This window comes from Notolepis coatsorum (genome assembly GCF_963971535.1).
Source record: "Notolepis coatsorum genome assembly, chromosome: 9".
In the NCBI taxonomy this organism is placed as follows: domain Eukaryota; kingdom Metazoa; phylum Chordata; class Actinopteri; order Aulopiformes; family Paralepididae; genus Notolepis; species Notolepis coatsorum.
The window spans coordinates 26052279-26070988 of NC_140173.1; the positions used below are offsets into that span (position 1 = coordinate 26052279).

Sequence of the window (18710 nt, forward strand, 5' to 3'; positions counted from 1 at the left end):
GGGGCAAATGAGAGTGAAATGCTCGCACTGTAGAGCCCTGCTTGTGGCTGCTTGATTCCCCTATTCGGGTTAGCCCTGACCTGCGTGTCACCAGAACTAAAAGTGGTGTCATGCTTCTCCATAAAGCTGGTTGATAAATTCAAAGCATCAGAGATAAACTTACAAGTGATTTTTCAGAACCTGGGGTAGCGTACAGAATGGATCATTAAAACTGCTTGGGAACAAAAGTATTAAAAATTACGTACCATCTTTCTTTTGAGGAACACCAAAGTTACACCATAAAGCCTGCAGAGAAAATAGGATCAATTATTCGTGACACGTAACTTGGCAATGCTTGAGATACAGAATACATGAAATGAATTAATATCCCTGACACGCATCCAAACTTAAAGATGTGACTTTGCTAAGAAACAATGTTGTGTGATTCAATGCAATGGTATTTAGCAATATATCTATATATTATTGCTATTGTACGTGTGAGAACATTCTTCTATTAACATTCATGCACTACTGCTATTGGGACCTCTAACTTCTACACATTGAGCAACCTGACCTTTAGGAGTCATTTCATTGTCTTGTGTGCGTGTGCGTGAGTGCGTGTGTGTTGGACTGGACATGTATTTAACACTAATGTTAGTGTCTGTCTGCATTGTCTGTTTGCTTAAGTAGATCTGCACTCAGTCTCTGCAAATCATAATCAAATCAAATGTATTTGTAAGGCCCGACAACACATGTTAATGTTCCCATTGGCCGTACACGTCTTCTTTAAACAAGTCAAGAAGAAACATCACAATAAATCAAGAACAAAGACAAAAACACCAGGAAATCCAAAATAAATCAATTAAATGAATGCAACACTCCCAGACATACCCCACGCCAAGGTAAGGAAAAACTCACTAAAAACCTAGCAATAGGAAAAAATCACCACAGGCAATGTGGAAGGGAGAAACCATTGCACTTAAAATAGTTCTCACAGCTCACATCATCTACCAAGTGACTGACGTTAGAGGTGACAAGAGACTCTGTCCCACGAATCGACTACCATCTCTCATTAAACACTGTGCCAAGTTGAATGCACTACCATCTCTCATTAAACACTGTCTCAATTTAGAATTCACTACCATCTCTCATTAACACTTTGCGTGCCACGCCCGAGAATATTCGGGTTTACGCCCCGACCGTTGAGTGCCACGCCCGAGAATATTCGGGTGTTTTTTTTTTGCGATCTGAAATCATATTGAATCACGCGAGCCTACCGTTGGAGATCCAGGGACCGCCGGCGATCAGATGTGAAAAAAAGCGCCCCCTATCGTCTCCCAGATGGTAAATCACCCTTTTGGAATGGACTCAATGAAAGTGAATGGGAGAACGGATTTCTGACTCCACATTTTACTTCTCACTGATGCAGCCGGGGTTACCAGAGTTCATTCTGGAGCCTCTGAGCCGCGGGGAATCATGTGTTCTACTGTACACACGTTGGATCAATACACTTAGGCCTGCCGCGATAAGCAATAAATCGATTAATTGCTGCGATAATTAAAATGAATGCAATGATTTTGACGGGCGCGATTAATTGCTATTTGCGCGTTTGTTTTAATGAGGCGGAACCAGTGCCCCTTGTCAGTCACTGTCCGTGTTGGGAAGCGGGCCGCTGGCTTTACTACAGAGCACAGCACAGGAGCTCCGTGGGGCAACACCACATAGCTTAACTACATTTCTCAATAGTGTTGCTCCTTTTAACCAAGTAGCGTTATTTATAGTGTAACGTTAGAATAACACAGAATAACGTTAATACAATTACATGCATCATTGACATTGTTTACAATGAACGGGTGGGGCTAGTCAAAGGACTGGAGACGGGGACAAGTTAAACATGAATTAATTTATTATAACAGGTCGTTTTCGAGTCGTGCTGCAGTGCCTACGCACCACAGCTATTCTATTATAATACTGCTTTGACGCTTCCTCCTCATCGTTGATTGCCTGTAGTAGCTGCATCTAACGTTAGTAGCTAACGTTAAAACTAAACACAGAACCGGACGAGTCAAGTTGTCGGCTAGGATAATCACAACAATACTTCCGGTCCGGTTGGTGGGCTTCAAAATAAAAGTCTTAAACACCGGAAAAGACGGAGCGGTGGGCTTCAAAATAAAAGTTTTGGGAAATAAATGTCTCAAAAAAAATCTCTAACCGGTCGCAATAATATCGCTTATCGCGATATTTTCGGGGGCAATTAATCGCCCAGCTAAATGTGTTATCGTGGCAGGCCTAAATACACTTATCGATTTTTTCAAATGGTGATCAGGAATTGGAATATACCATTTGGATACCATCTGATGTCAGGTAAGGAATCTATGTTATCAGTGTTAGGATAATCAGACTTGTTTTCACGGAGATATAAGCGTTTCCACTATATGTGATATAGCTGTTTTGACTGTAAAAGCCATGAGGAAATAATAGCCGCGATTATCAGCGCACGGCACGAGCGTGTGCGTGCGCACACATATACTATCGATCATCTAGCGTTTATTTGAAAACGATTCATAAATAGACCGACAAATGATAAGGCAATTATCATAGAATGGGTTGTTTTTCCCCGGAAAACGGGTGATTTTCAAAATGCTATCAAACGGAAATGAAGTGATAAAAATACAATCTGCCTTGCCAATGTTGACTGGAAAATGATTCTTTGATAAGCGATGGGCAGATTAGACACATAGCCATAATTTAAAACATAGATTAGGCGATATTAACGTTAACATTGGCCGTGGACCGTGGCATCAAGGGGGTAAAAAGGAAAACCCGGCGTGGCACTCAAAGTGTTAAACACTACCAAGTTAGAATGCACTACTATCTCTCATTAAACAGTCTCAATTTAGAATTCACTACCATCTCTCATTAAACACTGTCAAGTTAGGGTGTTTTCACATTAGGAAAGGTTGCCTCCGTTCTGTTCCGTTCCGTTCCCGAGAACGATAGTCACCCCTCCCCAGTCCCCCCTCCCCCGCTGGCCAGCTTTCACACTACCAATCTCATTTCGTTGACCCGAGCACACTTGAGGGAGCAACACCCTGATGTTGGTAAAGCTGGCACTGCCACAAACGCGCTATAGCTGGCGCTTCAACCCTTCTTTGCTCTTGGAGAAAGCATTTCGGGATCAAATGAGATGGAATAGAATAGAAATACTTTATTCATCCCGAGGGAAATTTGGCACTACAAATTCGCTCACAGTAACCAGTAAACATTTAGGTAGACAAAAACAATGAGATCTCGACTCATTGAGTTTATGGAAATTAATGATACTGATGATGTATTCGCGACCCTCTCTGCGCCACCCCCTATCTCCCTGTCTCCGGCTGTCCCTGAGCAACGGCCGGAGTGTTGAATGTCCCGTGACTAAGACGGGGAGGACGTGACCCTCTTTGCGCCGCCCCTGTGCCTCAAATAGATCCGCTATCAACTCTATCTTTAATCTTTCAAAATGTTCAGTTGCTATCGCTATTAGCTCTATCTTTAATCTTTCAAAATGTACAGTTGCTATTGCATGCACTCATCTGTGTTTCACCACACACATGAGTGCATGCTTACCAACTGTCCGTCTGCAACACTACTATCACCAACATCTAAGAAGGGAGATCCCCCCTTGAATGGCCCTTCTAAGGTTTCTCTCCTCCACACTGCCTGTGGAGCTTTTTTCCCTATTGTTAGGTTTTAGTGAGTTTTTCCTTACCTTCGCGTGGGGTATGTCTGGGAGTGCTTGCATTCTTTCATTTATTTGCATTCATCTAAAAATGTTTGGACCTTATGGTGTTCTTGTTCTGTTCTTGACTTATTGTTATGTTTTCTTCTTGACTTGTTTAAAGAAGACCTGTACGGCCCATGGGGACATTAACGTGTGTTGTCGGGCCCTATAAATAAATTTTGATTTGATTTGATTTGATGATGTCTCTGACGCTACATTGTGAGAGTCTGATCATAGCAGAGGAGAGGCTGATTCTTGCGGTGTCTGACAACCCAGTAATATATACGACCTAAGGTATATACGACCTATAACGCAACAATAAGCGCTCTGGGCATTCATATTTTTTATATCCAAAGCTCTCCACCTTGAAAAAAACACTTTCTGTGGACACAGCGCCTTAACACATTAACTGCCACGGAGTTTGATCAGCTTATACCATTCTCTGCCAGCACTGTAAGTCTATGGAGATGTTCACCTTCTTTGCAGGGCTATAACTTTTTAAATTGTATTGCTAAATTGACATTACTATGGCCCATTCAACATCGATTATCTATCGTTCAGGATGTAGGAACGTTTTACTTTTTCATTCACACATTCATACAAAAATACCGTCTAGAGTATAAATATGTTTTTATCGTTTTCTGCAGTAAAATATTCCTAGAACGTGAGATATAGGCATACGGTAAATGCATATATAGATTATCAAATGCCGTTTGGTTCTGATCCACGCTATATTAAAAATGTCAACTGTACATGGTCCTAAACGTTATGACTGATCATGCGCGGGTGAACGGGGGGGGGGGGGGGGTCGTTTATAATTCCGTGATCGTCGTTAAATGCTTCATGTAGTATGGGTGATATATAGATCAGAGCAGTTTGCATGGATAATAATAAACACTCACGCTGAAAGTCACGGCAGCCTCCTCTTACCGTTGGGCGATGACACTGGAGCAAAAAGATCCCAGTTATTTGATGGGGATCGAGGCGATCCATTTCCGGTTTGTATAATAATAATAACAGCCCAAATCATGTCGATTATTGAGTTATGGCAGCGATCGCTACACATGGACGTGTCTTGAGTCCCGCAACGATAAGAGAGTGGCCGGACGTATTTAGAGTCCACTACTATCATTAAACACTGTGCCAAGTTAGAATCCACTACACTCCACACATAGTCCTTTAATATTCTAACCATACTATTGGGGACAGAGTTTTGGGTGAAGAACACACTCGCACATACGTACATTATACACAACACATACGGTACATCCCTACCTGTTGCACGGGGCTGTCGACAGTGAAGGCCTTGTACACATTGGAGGCCTGAGAGCGGCTGCCTTGGCTCCATATGACCATGTTTCCTGCTGAATACAACTCCTCCTCAAACTCCACCTCCTCCTCCTCCGACCCGACGCAGCCCTTCCTCAGCTGCCAGCATTCCTGTAGGGAAAAAGAAAATGAAATGGGGAGAGTTAATACAATTGCTCATAAAGACCAAGATTGCTACTGTATTTTGTTCAATGGATAAGACTCAATCAATACAGATATTCCCATTGCTGTATTGATGGATTGACACCAGCACAGTAGTTAACCCTTTCACTGCCGCACTACCAAAATGGTTAACCCTTTCACTGCGACAATTCACAGAAGGTTAACCCTTTCACTGCCACACGACCGTCGGTTGTGTGATAGTAAAAGGTTAACCTTCTGTCGTGTGGCAGTGAAAGGGTTAAGGAGTAATCATGTAATGTACCTGACCGTCTCCCTCAACCTCCCCTTCCTCTCTTACACCCATCTCCTTCGGGAGGGTCAACAAGGAATGTAAGCCTAACCTTCCAAAAGGTGCTATTCTACAGAATGATAGACCTATAGGAGAGAGTCGTCTGGCTTACAGGACGTTGCAAGTCGGTACAACTCTCCCACTGACCAAATTCTCCTTCCCTTCTGCAGTATTCCACAATGGTATCATTTCCCGCCACTCAAGTTTAGAACCATCCTAGATTATTGTTATTATTAGCTGGTAAATAAGACAAATGTAGCAGCACTTGGAAAACGAGCATGGAAACGTCCACACCTACTGCAAAACTAGAAGCTAGAAGCACCTACGTCCTACATGCTTCCTACAAAACATCCCACAAAACATCCATGTATGAGTGAGTCAGTCAGTCAGTCAGTCAGTGGCCACAATTTGCGAAGTATAGCCAAGGCAGTCCTGCATGTGTTTGGTTGGTGTACATTTCCCACTAGGGATTATTAGGTTAAACAAATTAAAATATTTACCCTCTCTCTCTCCTGTAGCGTCACCTCTTGGAGGGAGCCCACCAGGCCAGCCGCTCCATCCGAGGACCAGAGCTCAGAGGCGGGCTGCAGCTGGCGCAGCTGCAAGTTGATGGCATTGGGATGGTTCTTGCAGTGCTCACGGCCAAACGGGACAAACGACTGCAATTCCCCTGCGGCAATCATCGTGGCTCTCTCTTCATACACGACTTCCGACATGAGTTCCAGATATCAGCATTATTTCTGGAGTAGGAGAAGAGAGAGAAGCAGGGGAGAGACAGTGATCCAACTAGAAATAACACGTACACACATACTCTACAATCCCACATTACATGCATCACTAATGGGGATCCGTTTAAATAAATAAATAAATACTCATTGTAAAGAATACAATCAATATTTTAAATTAAGTCAATGGCAATGATGCTTCCTTATAAAAAGCAGCCACGAAGGAGTTTCAAGTTTCTTTATTAGTTGTCATACAGAAGTACAGAACACTTTTATACAAAATGCTTCTTTCTGTTACGCTCCAGAGACTGTGCTAGACAAAAATAGATAAGTATAAAATAAAATAAGTATAGCAAGTAAAAAATATATAAGTCACGTACGTAGACACAAGTGTTATATGTACAATGTTCAATGCAGAGTAGAAGTAACTGAGTTACCAACAATATACTATACAATATACTAATATACAATATATACTATAGTGCAAAGCAGAAATGGGATGAGGTACAATTTAGGTACAATTTACAGTAAGGTGTAATGAGGTATGGGTTGTAGTGCAAATTATTTCCCAATAAATATAAAGTGTGTATAGAGAATGCAATACGTTTAGATGCAATACGTTTAGATGTTAAATAGATAACGTTAGGGTCTAGAACAAGATACTTAGCCAAAACTGACTGTACTGTCAGTGTCTTCTAGACAACCTCGCCTGGCTGTTATATAATGACAAGTATTGTTGACAACATTAGTGTTAATAATAGTCACTGCATGGCAGAAGCTAGCAGTGGCTAGCTTAGCAAAACAACTCCATATAGCGCAAAAAAAACAAATCTTCCGTACGTAACAGCATAAAACAGCATTAGTTCGTTTTGTTCAAACATTAACATACGCAAGGTAACGTCACCCGAACATATAACGTTATAAGCGTTGCTGGCTACTAGCTGCTGCTACATGTTAGCCGGTTAGCTTGCTATGCAATATTAGCTGCTACACGTTAGCCTGTTAGCTACTAGCTAGCTGTGCGCCAACTACCTGATAATAAGGAATAGTCTGGCTCTTGTCACGCGGAATCCTTGTCTTTTCTTTGTACGACTCTCGTTTGAGCACCACAACGTAGTCAATAATGTCAACATAAAAAAAAACTTAAATACAGTCCCCAAACAAATGTTTCTTTCTACTACATCAGATTTCTGTTTTCAAATGTACGCGGCGGACATCTTTGTTGCTGTCCCGAGATTCTCTTCCGCTCGGTGTTAACCAATCAGAGACGAGGAGAGTATTATGGGATGTGAGAGTTTGACCGTCTGAGTGACAGCCAAGTAACAATGTCTGGGGGAAATATTTTATGTCCACTTTTTGGTGTTTAGTACAGGAGTAGGCCCTACAACACTGAATGCAAATAATGTTTTACATTTTCCAGTCACTCCCTTGTTAGAACATATGAATGAATGAATGAATGAATGAATGAATGAATGAATGAATGAATGAAAACTTTATTAACAGATTGCAGAATGGGTACAGTACAGTACAGCTCAATACATACAATTGTTAAGGGGATGCAGACCAGAGAAAGACTTTCGTCTTGTTTACATCAGGGTCCCCCATTTTCAATTCATCGTAACATATATCAAGTTTCAAGTTTCAAGTTTCTTTAATAGTTGTCATACAGAAGTACAGAATACTTTCATACAAAATGCTTCTTACTGTTACGCTCCAGAGACTGTGCTAGACAAGATAGTATCAAATAACATAGTATAGCATGTAATTTAGAAGAAGAAAATGAGGTCACAGTGTTCGGTATAGACATATGTACAATGTTCTGAGTTACCATATAATATACAATACTATGCAGTGTACTAATGTACAGTACTATATAGTGCAAAGCAGAAATAAGATAAGATAAGATATTCCTTTATTGATCCCCTTGGGGAAATTCAGGCATCATAGCAGCATGGGGGGGAGGGGGGGAGGGGTACAGGTAGTAAAACAACACAGTATACAGGTAGTAAAAGACAACACAGGCAGTGTAAACAATTTGATCAATATGGTCAATATAATTTACTATCTGACTAGCTGAGGAATATTCACATTATTCACAGTGTCACATGAGGTGCAGTATGCAAGAGGTAGTGTTATAATAATTTACTATCTACTGAGTATACATTAATCAAAGTACCAGGGTAGTCTACTTTGTCCCCCTTGGGTTCCTATAAGTCCCAGGTCAATGTCTGGTAGCAGTCGCTGTCGCTGCCCCCTGTTGTGGGGCCTGGAGGCTGCTAGTCGCTGCCCACTGTTGTGGAGCCTGATGGCCGCTGGTATGAAGGACTGTCCGAGGCGGTTAGTTGAGTGTCGGGGGGGGATGAGTCTGTGGCTGAACGAGCTTCTCATCTTGACTAGCTCGTCGTAGAGGGGGATGGGATGAGGTACAATTTAGGTACAATTTACAGTAAGGTGTACGAGTTGTAGTGCAATCCTTGCAATCCTTCATCATATATGACATACAGATAGACAGTACTGCTACATCTATACATTTATAACATACCAGATTTGCAAATACAGTACTGTTTGTGATACGAAAAGAGTCCAGAAAAGAAGTATATATTTGACGTAGAAACTGTACATTGGAGGAGGTTGGGTAGGGGGGGGGGGGGGGGGGGGGGGGTTGGGTAGGAGGGGTGGGTGGGGGACACTGTACAACTGTACAAGCAACACTGTACATTGGAATATTGACAAGACCATACTTGGTCATTTTTACTGTACATTGGAGGGGGTTGTGTTAGGACATTTACATGGGCCAGTTTCGAATTGCAGTCTCCCGTAGGTGTTTTTTGAGAGTGTTTTTGAAAGTGGGTAGTGATTCACATTCCTTTATAGTTTTGGGTAGTGCGTTCCACATTGATGTGGCATAATTGCGAAACGTGTTTAGTCCCTTGTTTGAGCCGAATCTGGGTTTAACATGATTTGTGGAGCTCCCTCTGGTGTTGTGATCGTGGTATTCACTGACCTTTGGGAAGTATTTTGACATGTACATGGGTACCTTGGTTGTGTAGTGTATCTTGTAGACCAGGCCCATTGCAAGTTGCTGTACTCTGTCGTCTACTCTAAGCCATCCTAGGTTGTCAAAGTGGGCAGGGGTGAGGTGGGTTCTAGGAGTAAGGTCAAGCAGTAGTCTGACCAGTTTGTTTTGAGATGTTTGTAATTTTGTTTTTAGCGCCTTTGAGGTGCTTTGGTACCATGAGGTGCAAGCATAGTCGTAGTACCCTTGAATGAGTGCTCCTGCCAGAGTCTTAAGGGTATTCTTGTTTACCAGTGAGGAGATCCGGTACAAGAATCGAGTTCGTTGGTTGACTTTTTTTTATTACATTGGATGCCATTTTGTCGCAGGAAAGATTTGCCTCTAGGATGGAACCCAGGTAGGTAATATCTTCTTTTCTTGTGACAATATTGTCACCCACTGTAACTGAGAAGCCGTCGGTCTTGCTGAGTTTGTTATTTGAACCGAAGAGAATGGACTCTGTTTTGCCCATGTGTAATGATAGTTTGTTATCAGCGAGCCATATGCAGATTTTGCCTAGTTCCGAGCTGAGGGTTTTTTCAACCTGTAACTTGTTCTTGTCAGAGACCAGCAGGGCTGAGTCGTCCGCAAACAGGAACAAGTTGCAGTCACAAGCTGACGACATGTCATTTGCAAAAATTAGGAACAGTAGCGGACCTACAGTAGTATGCTTCCTTGTGGAACACCACAGCTTACTGTGAGGGGGGGGGATAAGGTACCATTTACCTCCACCATCTGCTCTCTCCCCTCCAGGTAGGATTGCATCCAGCTCACTGATAGACTATCAAAACCAATTGCTTTTAGCTTGTCAATCAGAATGGTGTGATTGACAGTGTCGAAGGCCTTTTGTAGGTCCAGCATGACCATGCCGCAGTATTTGCCCGCGTCCACCTCTTGTTTGATGTGGTCGCTTAAATAGAGAAGGCATGTGTCAGTGGAGTGGGATGTTCTGAAGCCAGATTGGAATTCGTAGATTAGATTTTTTTCCGCAAGATATTTTTCGACCTATTCGTATACAATTTTTTCCATGACTTTCGAGATGGAGGTAAGGATAGAAACAGGGCGGTAGTTGCCTGGGTCTAATTTACTGCCTTTTTTGTGCAGGGGTGTTACTCTCGCACAGAGATTCCGTTCGTCACCAACACCGGGAGACACTAGGATTCGCCTGTTCGAATCCAGCTCCCGGCGTTGCTATCAGCTTGGCTGGCCTCTCACACTGATACAATTGGCTGTATCAGGGGGTGGGAAAGCTGAAGGGTGGGTCCTGGGCGTTGTGGACAGCGACCCCTACAGTTTGGTCGGGGCGCCTGCTCAGCGAGGGTTGGAACTGAGGAGAGATAGTGTGGCCTCCCACACGCTACACTCTCCCCGGTGAGAACCTGCGCGGCCAGGTTGGCCTGCCCCAGGCTGCACATGCGTCGGAGGAAAGCATGTGACAGTCTCCGGTCTCCCGGACCAACAGTAGGGGAAAGTACGCAACAACCAGGAAGGGTGGGATGGGAGAAAAATCAGGAAAAAGGAGGGGAAGAAAGATAAAAAAAAAAAAAAAATAGGATGAGAATAAGACATTTGTGCAATAATACAAGTAATAAGAATAAGACATAACAGGTATATGTACATAAAGTTTACAAAAAGCATGGTAAGACATGCTAAGGTCCTGCGATAGTGCAATACACTGTTAGCTACGGATGAGGCACTGGGTCTTATGTACACTACTATACAATGCTATACTATACAATCTACAGTTATACTATGTGTCCTTATGCTAGCTTGCTATATCCATCTGTTTACTATACAAGAACCACTCCCGTTCTTGTTTTTAATGTGACCTTTCATTGTGTAAAGTGACCGTTGAGTGTGAGCGTGTGCAGCATGTGTGTGTGTTCATGCTAAAGTGACTGCTAGTGTGTGAGCGTATACAGTGTGTGTGTTGTGTGTGTGCTCATGTGTGCTTGTGTGTGGAGAGTTCAGTGTTCAAGACTCTGATGGCCTGTATTTTCCCTATGTGTGTGTATGTGTGTGTGTGTTTGTGTGGGCCTCCATTCTCTTTGTCTCTCCCTGTGTGTGTCTGTGTGCCTCCCCTCTCTCTGTCTCTCCCTATGTGTGTGTGTGTGTGTGTGTGCCTCCCCTCTCTCTGTCTCTCCCTATGTGTTTGTGTGTGTGTGGAGGTTGTGTGATTTGCTTTAGAAGTGTGAGCGATCCAGGGGGAACGATCTTTGAGTAATGGAACATTTAGCTTAATGTACCTGTTGTTGTACAATGCTGTTGTTGACGGTGCATTGAGGTCCACCGTTGGACACTACCTTTATTTTGTACTCATCAAAGCAGCGTTTTCTTAAACCTAAATGGTGTTAAAAAGCATTACCTCTGGCATGACTAACATGTATATTCAAAATGAATATATATAAATATTTATCATCAAGCAAAGAATTGTTTTAACAGGGGGTGTATTATTCATGTGTGAAGATGAGTCAGCAGCCCTTTCAATGCGGCGATACTTTTTAACCCTGACCTCACTGTATAAAATGACATAACAAATACACTTTGGTCTGTAACTCACACTCGCATGTCAAACCTGGTGGAAAACCAAGCTACCTTCATACCCACAGCACATATTTCATGTTGAGCATATTTTGACTAGCTGCCAGTAGACTAGGCTTTATATGGTTCAAAAGAGTTACAAAGGTTAAGAAAACACATTAGCAACGCATGTTGTTGTGAAGGATCAGATTAAACCGAATATATATATTTATTTATGGATATATATTTAATAGTATTTGTATATCGTTTGATATCCCTTGTATATTCCTTGTACATATACACTGAATATCCCTTTAGTCTACTAACAGCCCATAATAGTTTCATTCTCTCATTGGACAAGACCTTGGCGCCAGCAGCCAAGCCCCTTGGTTCAAGTTCAATCGTGCCGACGAACATGTCGTTACTAGCCCCGGTTCCGCGTAGGAATACGTCTGCCGAAATACGAATGGTACTATTTGTTCACAGCGCATATATATATGGCGCAAGTAAAGTAGAACTTCCCTTAGCCCTTAGTTCTTACCCTCCAACCTAGTGGCAAGACGTTAAGCCTCACCCACGATACACGTGTGGTGCAGTATGGTCAACTTGGCCTCAGAATGGCATTGAGACATCGTGTGGATTAATAGCTAAATTGTCATAGTTTGGCACTATACCGTCGAGTGGGACGTATTTCTATTAAGTTAATAATAGTCTATTATGTATGGTGCATCGTTCGGTTAGAGTTATAAAGTGAGCAGCACCCCCATCGTTTTCCTCGCGTTATCTAGAGTCTTAACCAGGCTGGGCACACCACGTGTGGTGCTTTCATCCGAGGAGTTCTGGGCGAGGACGAGTGGACCTGCACAGTGGATTACCTACCCGGACGACTGCGAGCCCTACACGGCTTGGATTATCTACTTGCTTTGGGTGCTTTGATTTATGCCATGGATAACAGCCAACACCGGTGAGTGTTGGAACTACCCCCGAGAGGAGTCCAGGTGAGACGGCGCTCTACCCAGAGTGAGGTCGCCTCACGTCTCTTCGTTGTGGACCGGCAGCTACCGTCTACGAGAGGGCCCAAGTGTATTCATCTGTGGACCAAGGTTCTGTGGGCACCGTGTTCAGCATTCTGAATTCTCCCAAGAAATCGTTGGCCAGATGGGATATCGCCGGCGGCTCTCCTAACCCCCCCCCCCCTACTGACTTACAACCAGCAGGACCCCCTTTAGTATCCAGCTATAATCATTAAGTACCATCGCTATAATTCCCTAAGATTCAGGTTGTATACTTGCTTCCTGCGTAACCAGAGATTGGACATTCAGTGTTGATTTGCCTACGAATACTCATTTGCCTTACAAGTGCATTCAAATCATAAATGTCATTAAGTGAACGTTGTATATACCCTTTGCTATATATTAAATATTCGATTTATACATTTGTGTGGACTTGGTTTCATAGGTGGGAAAGTGTTCATCATATCTACATCATGTACTGTGTGGCCAGTAGTTAAAGTACATAAAGCGGTAGTGGTTTAATGATACCATACTTATCAATACAGTCAGGGAATTGTACCCCTCAGTTACAATTGGTCCTTCGAGCCGGAGGGTAACTAGTGTAATATTAATATAGTGTTATTAATATTGAAATGGCCTATGATGAACACTCCACGAAACGGTCCTCCTAACGTAGAACGCCCGCGGCGCAGACGACAGCCACCTCCGTACTTAGAGGATTACGCTGTCAGTCAACTACCTAGCCTTCTACAAACGGTAAACGCGGTAAAAGTAGAAAGTAAAATTATGTCTGACCTTAACGACCAGGTTACCCCGACCACAGAGACCCTAGTGGGTTCTAATGTAACTGACCAAGCTCACGGTGGGGACCAGGAGGGAACCGACATGCCTTTACCCCCCGCCAATACCGAAGAAGTAGTCCCCGACCAGCCCCGGGAGGAAGACAACCCTACAGAGAGAGAACTCTGCACGGAAGAAGATGAGGAGAGCACCGAGGAGATAGAGCTCCAGGACTCCCCAACGAGTACAGCCAGGAGCGGCTCACCTCTAAAACCGTCTTCCCCCAGCGAAGCGGAGAGGATGCTGTCACAGGCGTTCCTCGTCAGCCTGACAGCCTCTACCGAACGCGATCGACTCCAGGGTGAATGCGATCGACTTCAGGGTGAACGCGATCGACTCCAGACACAGCAACGGAGCGAAGAAGAGCGCATACGCCTGGAGATGAGACGCCTTCAGACGGAAGAGAATATGGCAAGAGACCGAGCAGACACCCAGCGTGCCGCTGCCGGTGCCCAAAGAGAAGCAGAGCGCGACAGACTACAAGCGCAACTAATAGAGCAGCTGATCACCAAGGCAACACCCTCTCCCTCCGCCAGGGGTTCAAGGAACTCGTCGAGACACCAGTCAAGGGCAGCATCCCCTAACCGAGCAAGCGACCCTGAACTTGACCAACAGACCAAGCCTATACCCCCCGCAGACCCCCTTCCCCGACCGGTCCAAGCGAGACCCAGCTACAAGGAAGGAGCAGCATACACTGCGGAGAAGCTAAATAAACGACTACAGGATCTAGAGGACCTGATAGAAGAAGAAGAGGGAGAGGAGGAGAACCAAGCCCGACGACAGCACAGTACTCCACCGGACCAGGAGGTCCAGTACAGCCCAGGCTATACCCCCGCGGCGCTGCGCTACAGACCCCCGACTCTATTCACGGGTGAGCATGACGCACGACCAGCCCCGAGGAACAGCACCTGGACCAGCGGGCCATGGTACACTGCCGGTACCAGCCCACAGAGAGGCGCAAGAGGAGACTCGCCTAGGAGGCCTCTCCCCCAACGCTCGCCGATGTATCAGCCATCCACGGCGTCATACATTGGCACACCGATGGTCCCAGATTTCACCCATGAGAATCGGGCACAGTACACGGAGCTCCGGATGTGCTTAGAGACAATGATGGTGGATGTCGTTGATGAAGGCCACAAGTATGCAATATTACTGAAGCACCTGAAAGTACCCCGAGCGCACAATATAGCGCTAGCCTATGCCACCTCTACGACCCCATACACCGCGGCTCTAGCAGCGCTGGACCAGAGATATGGACGTATATGGGATTACGTAATCCAAGAGATAAGGCATATTGACCGCCTACCCCCAGCAACAGACAATCGCTCATTAGACGACCTGTCTATAAAAGTGCAGTCCCTGGTAGGGATGCTGGGAGCGCAACGAGAAAAGGGTATGCACGAGCTATACGCCAACTCTAACGTCGAGAGGATTTTAGAGAAGCTGCCACCCGCCAGACAAGAGCGCTTTAGGCGGCAAAGAGACCACCGTGATCCTAACGGTCCCGAACCATCCCTCCTCGATCTAGCCGACTTCCTGGCGAGAGAAGTCAGCAGCTTACGACTGGATACGTTCGTGCGGAGCACCCCAAGCTCCAGAGAGGGACCCAGGAGAATAAACGATGGAAGAAGATCGGTGACTGTCATGCACCAATCAGAATCAGTACCGAGCAGTAAGAACCACAGTACCCCCTCGAGGAAAGAGAAGTGGAAGATAGTGTGCCCGTACTGCGAGAAGGAACACTGGCTGTCACAATGTGACCTGTTCACAAAGATGAATGCAGAAGAAGTGAGTCAATGGATAAAGTCCAACAGGCGCTGTTACCGATGTGCGCGCAGTCACATGGCAGCCGAGTGCCGCCTAAAGAAGAGGTGCAGTCGGTGTGACGGAGCCCACCTAGATGTCCTACACGACAGTAACAGAAGAAAGCCTGCACCTGCACCATCGAGCAGCACAAAGGCAAGTGTCATGTACATTGACCCCGCCAGCAGCAGCGGCGCCCAAGTGCTCTTAAAGGTAGTCCGTGTAACATTGAGCTACCAAGATAAAGTCATGGACACTTACGCCGTCCTTGATGACGGGTCAGAGAAGACCCTTCTACTCGCGTCCGCCGCGGCCCAGCTGGGACTGCGGGGGAGCGAGAACCAAATGACGATTCGGACAATAAGAAGAGATTTAAAGACGATAAAAGGCGAGAATGTCTCCTTCACTATCGCAGCAAGCGGGCAGCCAGAGCGACGGTATAGGATTACAAATGCTTTCACCAGCCAAGAAATAGGACTATCACAGTACACCTACCCCATCGCCAAGCTGATGGATAAATATGTGCACCTGCGTCAACTACCTATCCCGCTCATAGACGGCGCCACCCCGACCCTGCTGATAGGCTCCGACCATGCAGACCTCATAGTCCCGATAGACCGGGTCCATACAGGACCCAGAGGCTGTCCTGCAGCAGTCGAGACCCGCCTAGGATGGACATTACAAGGCCCCCTTGCTAAAGCTCTTAACCGAACAGCAGCCACGAGCTGCCTCCACTCCAGAGTGACAGAAGAAGACACCACTCTCCTGCAGCATGTCGAGAGGCTATGGACACTAGAGACAATGCCCTTTAAGAACGAAAAGAAAGACATTCGTTCTAAAGAAGACATTTACGCCATAAACCTCCTCGAGCAAGGGACAAAGAGAGTCACAGTCAACGGAGTGATGAGATACGCAACTCCACTCCTGCGGCGAGAGGGAATGCCCACCTTTCACGCAAAGAAAGAAGCTACGGAGCGGTATCTACTGAACACAGAGCGGCGCCTAGCCAAAGACCCCGCTCAAGAGAGTGTGTACCGCGCTGAGATTGAGAAGCTAATCACAGCGGGACACGTGACAAAGATTGACATTAAAGAGGCCGATCAGACGACCGAATCATGGTACGTGCCGCACCACAAGGTCCACCACAACGGCAAGGATCGCATTGTGTTTAACTGCAGCTACCAGATCGGATCCCAAAATCTGAATAAAGAGCTCTTGCCCGGCCCCACACTCGGCCCCTCTCTACTAGGCGTGCTACTACGCTTCCGCCAGGACAAGGTGGCTATCAGCGGGGATATCAAAGGGATGTTCCTGCAGGTGAGACTAGTGGAGGAGGATAAGCCCCTGCTGCGGTTCCTATGGAGAGAGAGGATCGGAGATGAGCACCCCGCCATCTATCAATGGGAAGTCCTCCCTTTCGGAACTACATGCAGCCCATGCTGTGCTACATTTGCACTACAGAAACACGTCGCAGAGGACCCAGCAGCAGACGAAGAGGTCCGACACAGTGTGAAGAACAGTTTCTACGTGGACAACTGTTTACAAAGCGTTTCGACTCAAGAAGAAGCCGAGGCTCTCCTACTCAAGCTACGCGCCTCCCTGATCAAAGGCGGCTTTGATCTCAGGCAGTGGGCCAGCAGCGACCCGCACGTATTGCGCAGCCTCTCCCCCGCGGACAAGGCTGCCAGCAGCGAGACCTGGATGGCGACCATTCCAGGAGAAGCCCAAGAAATTACACTAGGACTAGTCTGGCGCTTCAAAACAGACTCGCTCCACTATAGACACAAACCCCTGACCACGGAGCAGGGAAGGTCGACGGCGATACCGACCACCAGACGGAGTGTGTACAGAACACTCGCCAGACAATATGACCCGTTGGGATGTATTCTACCTTACACCACCAGGGCAAAGATGATTGTACGAGCACTATGGGACAAGGACCAGGGCTGGGACGACCCAATACCCGCACCCCTTGCCTCCACATGGAGAGAGTGGGAGACGGAACTCCGCTCACTCCCAGGCGTCAATATACGCCGCAGCTACTTCCCACCCACAGTGAGGCCAGAGACATGCAAGATGGATCTACACGTCTTCAGTGACGCCTCCGAAGTAGCCTATGGATCAGTGGCCTACCTGCGCGCCCAAGAGAAGGGAGGAGAGATACACACCGCTTTCATCCTGGCTCGCTCAAGAATAGCCCCACGAAAGCAACAATCTATCCCGCGTCTAGAGCTCTGCGCAGCCCTAGCAGGAGCGCATCTAGCCACGTTAATCCAACGTGAACTCACCATTCCGGTGCACAGAACAATCTTGTGGTCAGATTCCACGACGGTACTCACATGGATCAAGTCTGATTCATGCAGATACAAGGTCTTCGTGGGAGTCAGAGTCACAGAGATTCAAGAGTTAACAGAAGCAGCGAGCTGGCGGTATGTGGACACCAAACACAACCCAGCTGACGTCATCACCCGGGGAATGTCCCTAGATGACCTCACCCATCACAACATCTACAGTGACGGACCAGAGTTCCTCAAGCTCCCGGAAGGAGAGTGGCCTACGCCCACCCCACGAGAGGCGAGTAAAGAGGAGGCTGAGAACAAGAAACCTATGTTCTGTGGACTGAGCACAGTCGCCTCCACAGACCCCAACATAGATGACTGCCTCACCCTACAGAGTGCGCAACTAAAGACATTTCTGTGGCACCACCCAGAGATTCAGCCCACTGCCGACATTTCCGCAGCTGACTACGAAGAAGCAGAACTTCTTCTACTACAACGAGCCCAGAGAGACTCGTTCCCCGACGAGCTAGACTGTCTACAGGGAGGAAAGCCCGTCCCATCAGACAGCAGATTGCTCCACCTGGCACCCGAGAGCGACGCCCATAATCTCATCAGAGTGGGTGGTCGTCTGCGGAGAGCCCCCGACCTACCGGATGACGTTAAGTACCCGATAGTCTTGAACAGCTGACACAAGGTCACAGAGCTGATCATAAAGAAATACGACGAGGATGTGCACCACGCAGGAGCAGAGAGAGTCTTCGCGGAGATCAGACGTCGCTATTGGATACTTCAAGGAAGAGAAGCAGTGCGACGCTTCCAGCGAACCTGTCTAGACTGCCGAAAGTGGCGCGCGCAGCCCAGCATACCCCGGATGGCTGACCTACCTCCCTGTCGCCTCCGACTCGGCGACAAGCCATTCCACTCCACAGGCATGGACTGTTTTGGCCCGTTGT

The 18710-nt window shown here is 46.2% G+C and overlaps 1 protein-coding gene across 1 annotated transcript in view; it reads right to left on the reverse strand.

Annotated features, from left to right (window-relative positions):
- Positions 1-7454, reverse strand: part of anapc1 (anaphase promoting complex subunit 1) — a 252373-nt gene extending 244919 nt beyond the window's left edge. The window contains exons 1-4 of the mRNA XM_084321811.1: positions 7280-7454; positions 6023-6262; positions 5018-5182; positions 246-285 (exon numbers count right to left, since the gene is read on the reverse strand). Coding sequence (XP_084177937.1) covers positions 246-285; positions 5018-5182; positions 6023-6238 — 421 coding nt within the window. The 5' untranslated portion in view covers positions 6239-6262; positions 7280-7454. The remainder of the gene's footprint in view (positions 1-245; positions 286-5017; positions 5183-6022; positions 6263-7279) is intronic.
- Between the last annotated feature and the right edge of the window lie 11256 nt (positions 7455-18710).